At 48.3% G+C, this 12572-nt stretch overlaps 1 protein-coding gene across 5 annotated transcripts in view; it reads left to right on the top strand.

Moving 5' to 3' along the window:
* Positions 1–621: 621 nt before the first annotated feature.
* VAV2 (vav guanine nucleotide exchange factor 2) overlaps positions 622–12572 on the top strand; it is a 155501-nt gene continuing 143550 nt past the window's right edge. The window contains exon 1 of one of the 5 annotated variants that reach the window (XM_079961265.1): positions 622–1386. In XM_079961265.1, coding sequence (XP_079817391.1) covers positions 1183–1386 — 204 coding nt within the window. In that variant the 5' untranslated portion in view covers positions 622–1182. The remainder of the gene's footprint in view (positions 1387–12572) is intronic. The other 4 variants (XM_079961262.1, XM_079961263.1, XM_079961264.1 and 1 more) reach the window with 4 other exon arrangements.

Raw genomic sequence — 12572 nt, 5'->3', positions numbered from 1 at the left:
GTTTTCCGAAAAGCTCCTACACTACAAAGTCAACCCACACAGGAATAAAGTTGTCCTTCTTGCTCTGCCTACGCTTCATTCTCAGTTTATTTGGCAGCGTGTCCAGTTAAGCTATTTCCCTAACCACATTTAGATATAACTTACCTGTTTTGAGAACCGTAAGAAACTCGATACATATTCAGTTTCAGTATTTAATCCAAAAGCATGCATTCTTACATTTTTATGGTTCTTACATTTAAAAAAAAAAATTGTTGAAAGAAAGAGGAAGGAAATGAAAGCTGTGCTCTGGAAACGGGAGAGAGTAGCAAAAATCTGAAAGCGCTCAGGCGCGCGTCCCTAGACAGTCAACCCGGATCCTCAAAGCGCTAGCCGATCCGAGACACGTTAGCCAGGAAGGGAAAAAGTATTCCTGGAAGTTTACAAAAAAGGGGTTCCTCTCCCCCACTGTATTCCCAGGGGGAGCCTGCAAAGGGTGCCTCTCTCCGCCGTCGGGGCCAAAATTGGAACGCGCCGCCAGGCAGGAGAGAGAACCGGACGCCGCCCCATCTATCTCATCCGGGAAAAGTTCTTGCCTGCGGAGGAGAAGGAGAAAGCAACCCTGAGAGAGAGGCAGCGAAGGCAGGCAGGAAGGAGGAGTCGCGCTTGGCCCCGCCGTCTCCGCTGCGCCCTCCCCCGGCGGCAGGAGTAGGAGGAGCTGTGGCCGAAGCGAGCCGAGAGCCGGGCAGCGCCTCTCCACAAAAGAGGCAGGCGAGGCGAGTGCAAGAGGTGCGCTCCGCGAAGCACTCTTTGTTCCCTGGACGGCGAAGGAAGGAAGCGAAGCGGAGGAGCCTGGAGCTCCCCATTCCGGAGAAGAACACGCTGCCCGGTTCCAGGCTTGGAAGGCGGCCGGATCAGCTTCCTGCCCCAGAGGAGGAGGCAGCCAGCCATCCCGGAGAGCCGCGAGGGCTCGGCCCTTATTCCCAAGGCGCCGGAGCGGAGCGTGCGAGCCACGGGAGGCGCACCCTGGCCGGCTCCCGGCTCTGAAGCCCCTCCGGGGCGGCTCCCTGGAGCAGCGCTGCCCCATGGCCAAGGCGGCGTCCCGGCCAAGGCGCTGGGAGTAGCGGAGACGAAGCGCCTGTCCCGTCTTCTCCTTTCGCAGGCCTGCCGCTGCGGTTCTTTTTTGCGCTCTCTCTGCCCGGCGCCATGGAGGAGTGGCGGCAGTGCGGGCGCTGGCTGATCGACTGCAAGGTCCTGCCGGCCAACCACCGCGTGGTTTGGCCCTCGGCCGTGGTCTTTGAGCTGGCCCAAGCTCTCCGCGACGGCGTCCTCCTCTGCCAGCTGCTCCACAACCTCTCGCCCGGGTCTATCGACCTCAAAGACATCAATTTCCGGCCCCAGATGTCCCAGGTGAGCGACAGACGAAACCCCCTCGGGATTGGGGAGCCGGGAGGGTTCTACCCTCGACGGGTGGGGAGAAGAAAGGTGGGAGTTCCCCAACGTGGAGGGCAGTTGTCCGGGGACTCGTGTGGTGTGGCAATCATACCTCGGGCTGTCTCGTATCTGGGAATAAAAGGTTGTGCGTCTCAGTTATAGCTCGTAGAAGATCCCTTGCAATGAATGAACATGACTAACTTGTGTCCATTGATGCCCAGGGATTTGCTCTGAGAGGGAATTAATTGAAGGCAACCCAAATGCTGACACCCCCCCCCCCTTTTTATGGGCTCATCCTATTTATGTGTCTTGACTGCTACCAGCCTTAGTTCCCACCCTTGGGGACACTTCTTTTTGAAATGACTTGTTTTTGAAATGTCCCCTGGTTAAAGCCCCAGAAAGTATAGAGGAGAGCTGGGGGGCGGGAGGAGTGAGGCAGGAGTGCTGTTTGACTCAGCCAATGCTACACTGTGGACATTACCTCCCCAAGGACAGACAGTTGTGTGGGAGTGGGAAGGAAGCCATGGGTGAATGAAGTGGGGTGCAGCCTCCTGACGTCTGAGGAGTCTTTGGTGTAAACACCCTCTTTAAAATGTCTTATGTTCTTGGAGCAAGAAAGCAATAAACAAGGGAACTATGAAACAGGGGGCAAGGAACCCCAAAGTTATACGAAACTTTGTGAATGGAAACGCAAAGTTAAGTACTGTAAATCTGATGGCCGACTAGAGTGAGTTCAATTAATTGGGCAGCCGTTTTGTTTGAAAACAACTATTATTTTTAAGCACTTGTATTAAAGATACAAGGGCTGTCTCTCTCTCTCTCTCTCTCTCTCTCACACACACACACACACACACACGACAAAAGGGAAAGTGTGCAGTATTTATCTAGAATCAGCCTATACTCTTTTCTGCATATATATGCATGCAAACTTTCACCAGTCTAATCAATCTGTTACTTGACTATTGCTCTCCTGCAATACCTGAAAGGCTGCCCCATAGAGCAGGGGAAAGTGCTTGCTCTCTGCTGCCCCAAGGTGCCATGGGACTTAAGTTACAGGAGGGCAGATTTTGGTTGGTCATTGGGACTGGCTTCTGAATGATGAGAGAATTTTGATGGAGGCTCTCGTTTTGCCTTACCATAAGTCTGCGGACAAACGGCTCCTTCGGCCAGTAAAGCGAGATGAGCACTGCAACCCCAGAGTCGTTCGCAACTGGATTTAACTGTTAGGGGTCCCTTTACCTTTTTAAAGTCTTCAAGCACAAGCCAGAAAGCATCTGTTGGGGATGCCATACCTGTCTCAAGCACAAGGCTGGACTGGATGCCCTTACAAGAACCCCTACAAAACTATGAAATTCTGTTTAGTAAGAGTTGTTCAGTCCAGTGACTGGCCTATGTACATGGGACAGATCTTTTATTTAGCTTGGATGCTCTGTGTTGTTTTTTTTAAACTTAAAAACAACCTGGTGCTGGTTGTACTGATCTGCGTGCTAACCTACAGTTTATTTCCAGATAAAAATATTTACAAGCTTGATTAACACACTGATAATAGAATTTCTATGGAAATCAGCACTCTTTTACTTGCCCTTACCATAAGATCTGTAGCATAACTAATATAACTTGCAGATTTTTTTTATGGGGGGTGGGGGTGTTAAGAGATAAGACTGAGAGTGTTTGAGAGATGAGTCTGTGGAGCTTGCGAGATTTGAACCCAGAGCATTATGTTTCCCAGCTCAGTTTCTGACATGCTGTGCTAGATCAGGAGGGGGCAGTTATCAAACTTAGTACTACAACCTCAAGATCTTCTAACCACAGGCAGATGCAAAAGACATACAGTCAGAGAACAAGGCGTCTCGGCACATTTTGGGCCCCTCCAACTTATTCTAAGCATTCTTATTATTAATTGCATTTGTATCCCACCTTTTTCTCCAAGCAATGCAAGGTAGTGTACATGGCTCATTTAATCCCCACAACAACCCAGTGAGGTAGGTTAGGCTGGAGAGCCATAGGTTCCCCAATAGGGCAATAGAGTGTTTTGAGGAGCTTTAAATGGGAAAATCTAGAGTTCCTGATGGATTTTTGTGAGGAGGAACCAGACGTAGGACTAGAAAGGTAGGAAACTGAAACTGACCCAACTAGAAATTTACGATCCAAAAATTAACAGCTGAGTTGGAAGGAGTTTTCTTGACACCGTTGAGGCATTTTTGTGTGTGCAAACAGACCCTCCTGTTTTTAAGAAATATATTAAAACTAGGACAGCACTATCTCATTGCATTCACGTCTCTGCCACTAACAGAAAGTGTCTTGTCTCTTTTGGGATGCTGATCTTGTATTTTTTTTCCTGGAGGGGTTGGGACTCCGCGTTGCCTGGATACTGCTTTGTGCGCAGACAAATTCCCACTGAAGAATTCGAGCTGCAGAGCTCCAAAGCACAGCTGCCCGTTCCGTTCACCCTCTTCCCTCCTTGCAGCCCCAAACCACTGCAGAAGGTTGCATCCATGACTTAAAATCCACAGAACGGGGTTTATGATTAGCTTCTTTGTTTGTTTCAGATGCTTGGCATGCTTTCAGAATCTCCTTGCATTCTTGCGATTAAGCCAGTCACCTCTGGTGAGTTGGAGCCCACAGGTGATTAGGCAAGGGATCTACAGTGGTACCTCGAGTTACATACGCTTCAGCTTACATACGTTTCAGGTTACAGACTCCGCTAACCCAGAAACAGTACCTCGGATTAAGAACTTTGCTTCAGGATGAGAACAGAAGTAGAGCAGCAGCAGCACGGTGGCAGCGAGAGGCCCCATTAGCTAAAGTGATGTCTCAGGTTAAGAACAGTTTCAGGTTAAGAACGGACCTCCAGAACGAATTAAGTACTTAATCCGAGGTACCACTGTATTGCAAAGTGGCCGAAGAGAACTGTGTTACTTCCTTTTATTGTTACTTTTATCTCCAGCTTCGAAAGCAGCCTAGAGCCTTCCCCTGAGTACCAGTTCCTAGTGAATCAAAGAACCAGGAAGTGGACTGCAGCCGTCATTGTTTAGCTGTTTAGATTATTTAGCTGTGATTCCTGCATTGCAGGGGGCTGGACTAGATGATCCTTTGGGACCCTTCCAACTCCACAGTTCTATGATTCAATCTATGATAGTTTACAAAACGGGGCACTGCCTTGGATAAAATCCCTTAAGCAAATAAACACTAGACCTTTGCTCAGCTGGAGGGAAGCTCTTCTGTTCCTCCTGATTGGTGCTGCAAACTTAAAATTAATTGAAGCAGGGGGGTGGGAGCTTTTTTGAGCCAAGGTCCTCATTTCCCTCATGGACAACATTTCAGGGGCTGCTTGCCAGTGATGGGCAGGACCAGAGGCAGAAGTGGGGAGAGCAGTTTATTTATTTATTTTAAAAAAGGTGTCTGGCTGCTTCCTCTCTTGTGCATTGCAAGGATTGCACCTTCTGTCAGAGAATCATCTGTGAGGGATTCTTTAGCCGTGATTCCTGCACTGCTAGGGTTGGACTGGACCCCCTTGGGTCCCTTCCAAATATTCAGTTCCATGTTTTTCTGTCTCTGAGGTCTAAATCAGGGGTCAGCAAACTTTTTCAGCAGGGGGCCGGTCCACTGTCCCTCAGACCTTGTGGGGGCCGGACTATATTTTTTTGGGGGAAATAATGAACGAATTCCTATGCCCCACAAATAACCCAGAGATGCGTTTTAAATAAAAGCACACATTCTACTCATGTAAAAACACGCTGATTCCCGGACCATCCGCGGGCCGGATTTAGAAGGCGATTGGGCCGGATCCGGTCCCCGGGCCTTAGTTTGCCTACTCATGGTCTAAAATTGTGCTCAGCCCTAGAAGATATGGAGCTGAATGCTGGAAGATTCAGAATAGATAAAGGAAAGCACTTCAAAACTATGGAACTCAGGAGGCAGTGATGACCACCAACTTTGGATGGCTTTAAAAGAGGATTGGACAAAGTCAAGGAGGAGGAGAGGGCTGGCAGGGAAGACCTCTTTGTGCCAACAGGCTTTTGGGAACTGACTGCTTTTAATGAAAGGGCTGGTGCTGTGCTGTTTTTACTGTAATATGTGTGTATAGTTTTACTTTTCACAACATTTAATTTATATATATTCCTATGTCTTTAGTAGTTCTCATTTTTATATGCATGCAGCCTTGAGTCCCAGCAGGAAAAAAGGTAGGGAATGAATGAAAGAATGAATAAATGAATAGAATATGCCTGTCAATGGCTACTAGCCACGATGGCCACTAGCCACGATGGCTATGCTCAGTGTCCACAACTGAAGGTACTCAACGCTTCTGAATACTGCATGTTGGTAATGGGAGAAAGGGAGAGAGCGGTTGTTTTGGGGTCCTGCTTGTGGATTTCCTACTGGGATGCCTTGTTGGTCATAGGATGCTGGACCAGATGGGTCCCCTTTGGCCTGATCCAGCAGCAGGGCTGTTATGTTCTCCTTCCACTGTGAGAGGCAGTCAATGATTCTGAATGCCGGGAATAACAAATGGGGAGAGTTGCTGCTGTTCTTCTCAGGTCTTGCGTGTGGGTTTCTCATTGGGGCATCTGGTTGGCCACTCTAAGAGGATGTAGGACTCTGATAGAGCTTCCAGCTCTTGTTAGGTCTTCCGATTCTGTTGCAGAGTGCATATATTTCATTCCAATGAAAGATGTCTCTCCTTAAGACTTCTTGTGGTCATTTCTGGTGATGGCCCATGGTATGACTGCTCTGTTCTTTACAAGGATCCATACACACACACACACACACACATGCCTGGAAGCATTAGTAGGCACATCCTTTCCAAGCCTGTTTAGCCCACACCAGCACATCAAGGTCAGTCTTCTTCATTATTACTACTTCACTTCCACTCTCCACAATGCTTTCCCAGAGTAAAGTAAGTGTAAGACCCAGGTATGTGCTCCATGGAGCTTACTATCTGTGTTTCAGTGTGGGTGGCTTGTTTTTGAACTTCCAGAGCTGGGGAAATTGGTGTGTGTGTACATGCGTTCCATTTTTTATGTGTGCGGGTGTTTATGGGAATTGGCAAATAATGGCATGTTAGCAGTAGACACACATTATCCCTCCATCTTGTTTAAATTTTGTTTAACCAGAAGTGTGGGTCCCTCCCTCTCTGTGTCTCTTCCCCATAACAGATGGCTCTCTCTCTTGCTGCTGTTTTTTAAAAATATACACATGCAGAGAATCAAAGGGTCAGTTTGCTCTTTAGGATTACTGCACAACATTTTCAGGTAGAAAATTGTATTTATTACCTGTTCAGTCATCTATATTGGCTATCCCCAGACTTGACCTGCCCAGATGCCATTGGATGACAACTCCCACTGGCCACCAGCTGCACCCACTGATCTCTGCACATTTGGGTTGAATAATTGCTTGTTCCTGTGTAGACCCGAGGGATCTCCTGTGGGGGCCCTCTGGTCTGCAGGTCAAACCTGGCCTGCCAGGCTTTCCCCCATTTGGCCCACAAGGCTATTTTTCTGCCAGGAATTCTCTTTCATGCACAAAACGGAACCTGCTCAGTTTGGCTGTGCTTTGAAGTCCCAAAGTTGGCTGCTAAAAGGAAGGTCATTTCCTGCTTCATCTTAGCCGCTGGTTCAGTATAGAATCCATTGAAGGGTTTGAAAGCCCAACCTGCCCTGACTTGGTTCAGCTTCTTGCCTTCCATTTTTCTCCCTTCTCCTCCTGTTTCAGATCTAATCCTGCTTCATGTATTCTGTATGGGATTTGCACCCCTTGCCCCACTGATCCTACTCCTTTTTTCACCTTGCTGGGCCTCTTCCAGTTCTAATTGCCTTCTGGCAGTTGCTGAAAACTGCAGGAGGGGTATAGTTGTTTATGCACTTACTGCTTGCAGGCTTCCCATAACACAGCTGTTCTCAACCTGTGGGTCCCCAGATGTTGTTGGACTACAACTCCCATCATCCCTGATTTCTGGCCTTGCTAGCTAGGGGTGATGGGAGTTGTAGTTCAACAACATCCAGGGACCCACAGGTTGAGAAAGGCTGCCATAATGAGTATCTGGTTGGCCACTGTGAGAACAGGAGGCTGGGCTAGATGGGTCATATGGAGGTTCACTGTGATAGCAGAGCCTTTATGTCCAGGGGCAATGAACTACTCAATACCTGGCAGTGGAGAACTGAAGTGGAGTGTTGCTGTTGTGCTCAAGTCTTGCTTGTGGATGCTTCCCATTGGGGCATCTGGTTGTCCACTGTGGGAACAGGATGCTGGACTAGATGGGCCAATGACATGATCCAGTGGGGCTCTTCTGATGTTTTTATGTGACCCTATGGCTGAGACTAAATCAGCACCACCTATTATATTCATTTTACAGATGGAGAAGCCAAGGCTGAGTGGGAAACCACAGGCCTGATTTCATGCAAATCAGCAGCAGTGTTTTGGAAAGGCTGACAGCTTCCGCTCTTAAAAGAGCCAAGTCTGTGGTTGAATGATTCAGGACAATTGGGGGAAGGGTCTATTGCAAAATATAATATGAGAGCATCAAAAGAACCTAGCTGGGTTACAGGAGTGGCCATTCTAATCCAGCACCCTAAGTTTTGCAATAACCCTCCCCACTTCTTCCTTGCATTGGGGGTTGGACTAGATGACCCCAGGACCCTTCCAACTCTGTGATTCCCAGCAACTTCTATTCAGAGGTATATCTTATATCTCCTCTGACACTGAAGGTAGTTCATTGACAAGATAAACTGCAAGCCCCATAAATTCGAAGAGTACCTCAAGAATGAAGCAGTAAAACAGATGTCTCGTTTGCAGCAGATGCAAACTTTTGAGAAATATGATGAGAAGCTCTGGTGTGGTGCTCATTCAAACTCTGCCTACCTTGTCCAAAGAGAATGAGTGCAGGCACTATGGGCATCAACCTTTCATCTAAACCTTCTTTGACACACACACTCTATCTCTCTCTCTCTCTGGAAAAGTGACGATCTGTCTTCAGCATGCCTTTGATTAGGTTTGTTGCTGATGCAGGGAAAAGGTCCACTGGAAGGAAGGGAGAGTTAGGTGGTTTTTTGTTTGATTTTTGCGATCCAGGGAGCTGTTCCACTTGCAACACCAGCAATAAAAATTAAGCCCTGCTGTAAAAGTTTTCCAAGACAAGCAGCCTAAACAGATGAGATTTATTAGCTAAGCAACAATGCTCTCAGCCTCCCACTTACGGAGAAGCAGGGGCTGCCTAGAATTCGGCACCGCACCCCAACTTTGCGCTATAAATGCTTGAAGAGTGAGGAGAAACAGCCTTATCAAACAGCCTGGCCCCAGGCTCACTTCTCCCCCCCGATTGCCAGTTATGAGGACCCTACTGTAGCAGGGCCGTGGCCCATCAAGTCCAGCATCCTGTTCTCACAGTGGCAAACCAGATGCCCATTATGGGAGGCCCATAAGCAGGACCCAAGTGCAATTGTAACTCTCTACATTGACTGGCGGGTTAAACCACAGAGCCTAGGACTTGCCGATCGGAAGGTCGGCTGTTCGAATCCCTGTGATGGGGTGAGCTCCCATTGCTCGGTCCCTGCTCCTGCCAACCTAGCAGTTCGAAAGCACATCAAAGTGCAAGTAGATAAATAGGTACCACTCTGGCAGGAAGGTAAATGGCATTTCCGTGTGCTGCTCTGGTTCGCCAGCTTAGTCATGCTGGCCACATGACCCGGAAGCTGTATGCCGGCTCCCTCGGCCAATAAAGCGAGATGAGTGCCGCAACCCCAGAGTTGTCCGCGACTCGACCTAATGGTCAGGGGCCCCTTTACTTTTACTTTTACACTGACTGGCAGGGGCTCTCCAGTGTTTCAGGCAAAGAGTTTTTCCCAGCCCTACCGGGAGATCCCAGTGATTTGGACCTGGGACCTTCTGCATGCCAAGCAATGCTCTCTTACCACTGAACTGTGGTCCAGCATGAATCTGCAGGTGAAAGAACGACCCCCTCCCATTAATGTGAGCAAACACAGCTATTCCACTGCCCCACCCCTTAATCCTTTTGATATGTATTCTTCCTTGCCTGAATAATTTTTAACAATGAGAGAGTTAATCCCAGCTTCTCTTCTGCCCTCCCCATCCCTCCCTCCCCCTCCACTTTTAAATTATATTTGCTAATGCGTTTAGCAGCTTTGGCTGTCAAAAAGAATGGCTTATTCAAAAGGTCATAAACAGATTGTGGCGTTAATTACCACATGGGCAGATTTGTGTTGCCTTGTTGAAGCCGATTCTGTTGGGAAACTTAAATCGCTCCCCGCCGATAGGCAAATAGCAAAGCTAGTAGCATTGTTGAGCACGTCTGAAAAACCCCAACAGTTTCCCCGAGTGTAATTTTGAACCCCCCCTTCTTTTGCTGCCGTTGATTGACAGGAGCTTTCGGTTGAGAAATGGCATTGCGCTCTTTGCTGACATCTCCACCGTTAATCACAAGGTTGGGGGTTCAAGCTCCACGTTATTAAAAACAGTTTTAAACAGCTTAAAATCATAAAAAATAAGATAGGTCCTAGAAACATACACCTCATGTATCAGAAGTCCATAATAATGAGTTGCATCTTCAGCATTAACTGGAAACTGTGCAATGAAGGTGCCAGGCACAATATGTGGGGAGGGAATTCCACTGCTTAGAAGCCACCACAGAAAAGACCCTCTCCTGGGCCACCCCACAAGCCTCTAAGGGCAGCGGAATAATGAAGTGGGCCCCTCTGCTGATCTCAGCACCTGAGAAGATGTTTGGAGCCAGAGTCATTTAAGATTTTAAACACCAGTGTGAGCACTTTGAACTGGGCCTAGAAACTGGCAACTAGTGCAGCTGTTTTAAAACAGGGGTTATATGAGATCTAAATGGAAATCCAGCCAATAACCTGACTGCTGCAGTTTGGACCAACTGAAGTTTCTGAGTTGTCTTCAAGGGCAGTCCCATAGTGCAGTAACCCAATCTGGAACTTACCAGACCAGATGAAGAACTGAAAGCATCCTTAGTGCCCTCCTGTTTTCTTCATCTTGAATTATGCACCTTTCCCTCCTGGGCTGATTTTGGAAATGACCTGATGTATGCTGGAGCGGTTGGGAGCGCCCATGTGCATCTGATTCCTACTGAAAGCAGCATGACGGTGAGCTGCCAAACTCAAGCAGCACTGAATTCAAAGGGCGCTGCTTTGCAGCTGTGCCTTGAATTCGGGAGGGTTTGAAGCAATGGCTTTTCCTGTCCTTCCTCGGATGTCATGTGACCATTAGCTCAGTGGGTAGATCATCTACTTTGCATGCAGAACATCCCAGGTTCAATCCCTGACATCTCCTGGCAGGGATGCGAAATTTCTCCTACCTGAAACTTGGTTGAGAACCACTACCATGTATCAAGCTACATGGACCAAATGGCCTGAATTAGCATAAGGCTGCATCCTAACATATTTGGAAAACGGGCTTGCAAAATGGGGAGTTCTGGCAGGCCAAATTGTATGGGCGTTCATAGCGGTATGAAGTTCTCCATCACTTCCTCAAACCCATGATCTTTTAGTGACAGTAGGAGCCACCTATTACAGAAACTTCCTTATCTTAATGAACTGCAGAGACAAACCAGTGTGTGTGTGTTTGTGTGTGTGTGAGAGAGAGAGAGAGAAGGGGGGGGGCACAGACTCATCAGGCCACAGAAACATGGAAGTATACCCAGGATGCATGTACAGGGGTACTGAATTAGGCCAAGGCTCTCAGCTTTGATTTGTGAAAGTGAGCAGTCTCTGAAGCTGACAGTTCTTCATTTTTGCACAGGGTTTGGGTATGTGGGTGTGTCCCCCACAATTCTGGAAGAACCGACCACTTCATAATATCTTCAAGCAGATAAGCTTGCAAGTCATGGAAAGCTGAGATTGGAAGCTCCATAAGTCAAGTGCCATTCACGTTTTTCACTCCTGTTTGGAACAGGCTAAGCATTCTGTGAATTTAGGAAAAAAATGATTGCTGAAATCTGTCCCTGGTAGTCTTACAGGGGATGAAAGTGTTATTCTGAACAGTTAAACAAAGCTATGTTTTTAGAGATGTGAAGAATGTTGGGCAGAGGTTTGGGTCCCAGATTCAATCTCCAGCATTTACAGATAGTGCCTGGGAGAGCCCCCCCCCCCCCCCGCAACAATACCGGTTCATGTAAACAGTACTGAGCTGGATGAAGCAATGGTCTAGCCTGGTACTAAAGAGCCTCATAATTCATATTCAATTCTGAATTATGAGAATTAGAATTTGTAGAGGAAGGACCATAGCTCAGTAGTCAAGCATCTGCCTTGCTTGCAGAAAGTCCTGTATTCAGCTCCTGGCTGCATCTCCGGGTTGGGCTGGGAGAGACTCCCGGCCTGAATCTCTGGAGATCCACTACCAGTCAGTGTAGACAATAAAAGGTAAAGGTACCCCTGCCCGTACGGGCCAGTCTTGACAGACTCTGGGGTTGTGCGCCCATCTCACTTAAGAGGCCAGGGGCCAGCGCTGTCCGGAGACACTTCCGGGTCACGTGGCCAGCGTGACATCGCTGCTCTGGCCAGAGCCAGAGCCAGAGCCAGAGCCACACACGGAAATGCCGTTTACCTTCCCGCTGGTAAGCGGTCCCTATTTATCTACTTGCACCCGGAGGTGCTTTCGAACTGCTAGGTTGGCAGGCGCTGGGACCGAGCAGCGGGAGCGCACCCCGCCGCAGGGATTCGAACCGCCGACCTTTCGATCGGCAAGCCCTAGGCGCTGAGGCTTTAACCCACAGCGCCACCTGCGTCCCACCCAGTGTAGACAATACTGAGCTAGAATTACTGGTGGTCTGATTCAGTATGAGACTGCTGCACTATAAGACAGTCACCTACTGCCTATTTAGTTCAGAACCAAAAGGACTAGAATCTGACAAAGTGCAAGACTCCTTCCTTTGTTCCAATTTTAGTCCTTTATTCACAACCATGAGCACTAGACTCTTACTTTATTTTTAAAGAGAGGGCAACAGCTCAGGGGTAGGGTAACTCCTTTGCATGTGGACGATCCCACATTCAGTCCCTAATGGCATCTCAGAGCTGCTGCCCGTCAGCGTAGACCACCCTTTCTCAACCTTTGGTCCCCCATATGTTGTTGGACTACAACTCCCATCATCCCTAGCTAGCAAGACCAGTGGTCAAGGATGGTGGGAGTTGTAG

The sequence above is a fragment of the Podarcis cretensis genome (genome assembly GCF_951804945.1).
Source record: "Podarcis cretensis genome assembly, chromosome: Z".
Classification (NCBI taxonomy): domain Eukaryota; kingdom Metazoa; phylum Chordata; class Lepidosauria; order Squamata; family Lacertidae; genus Podarcis; species Podarcis cretensis.
Note: the sequence above shows the minus strand (reverse complement) of the source record. Positions and strands in the feature narration are given on the sequence as shown.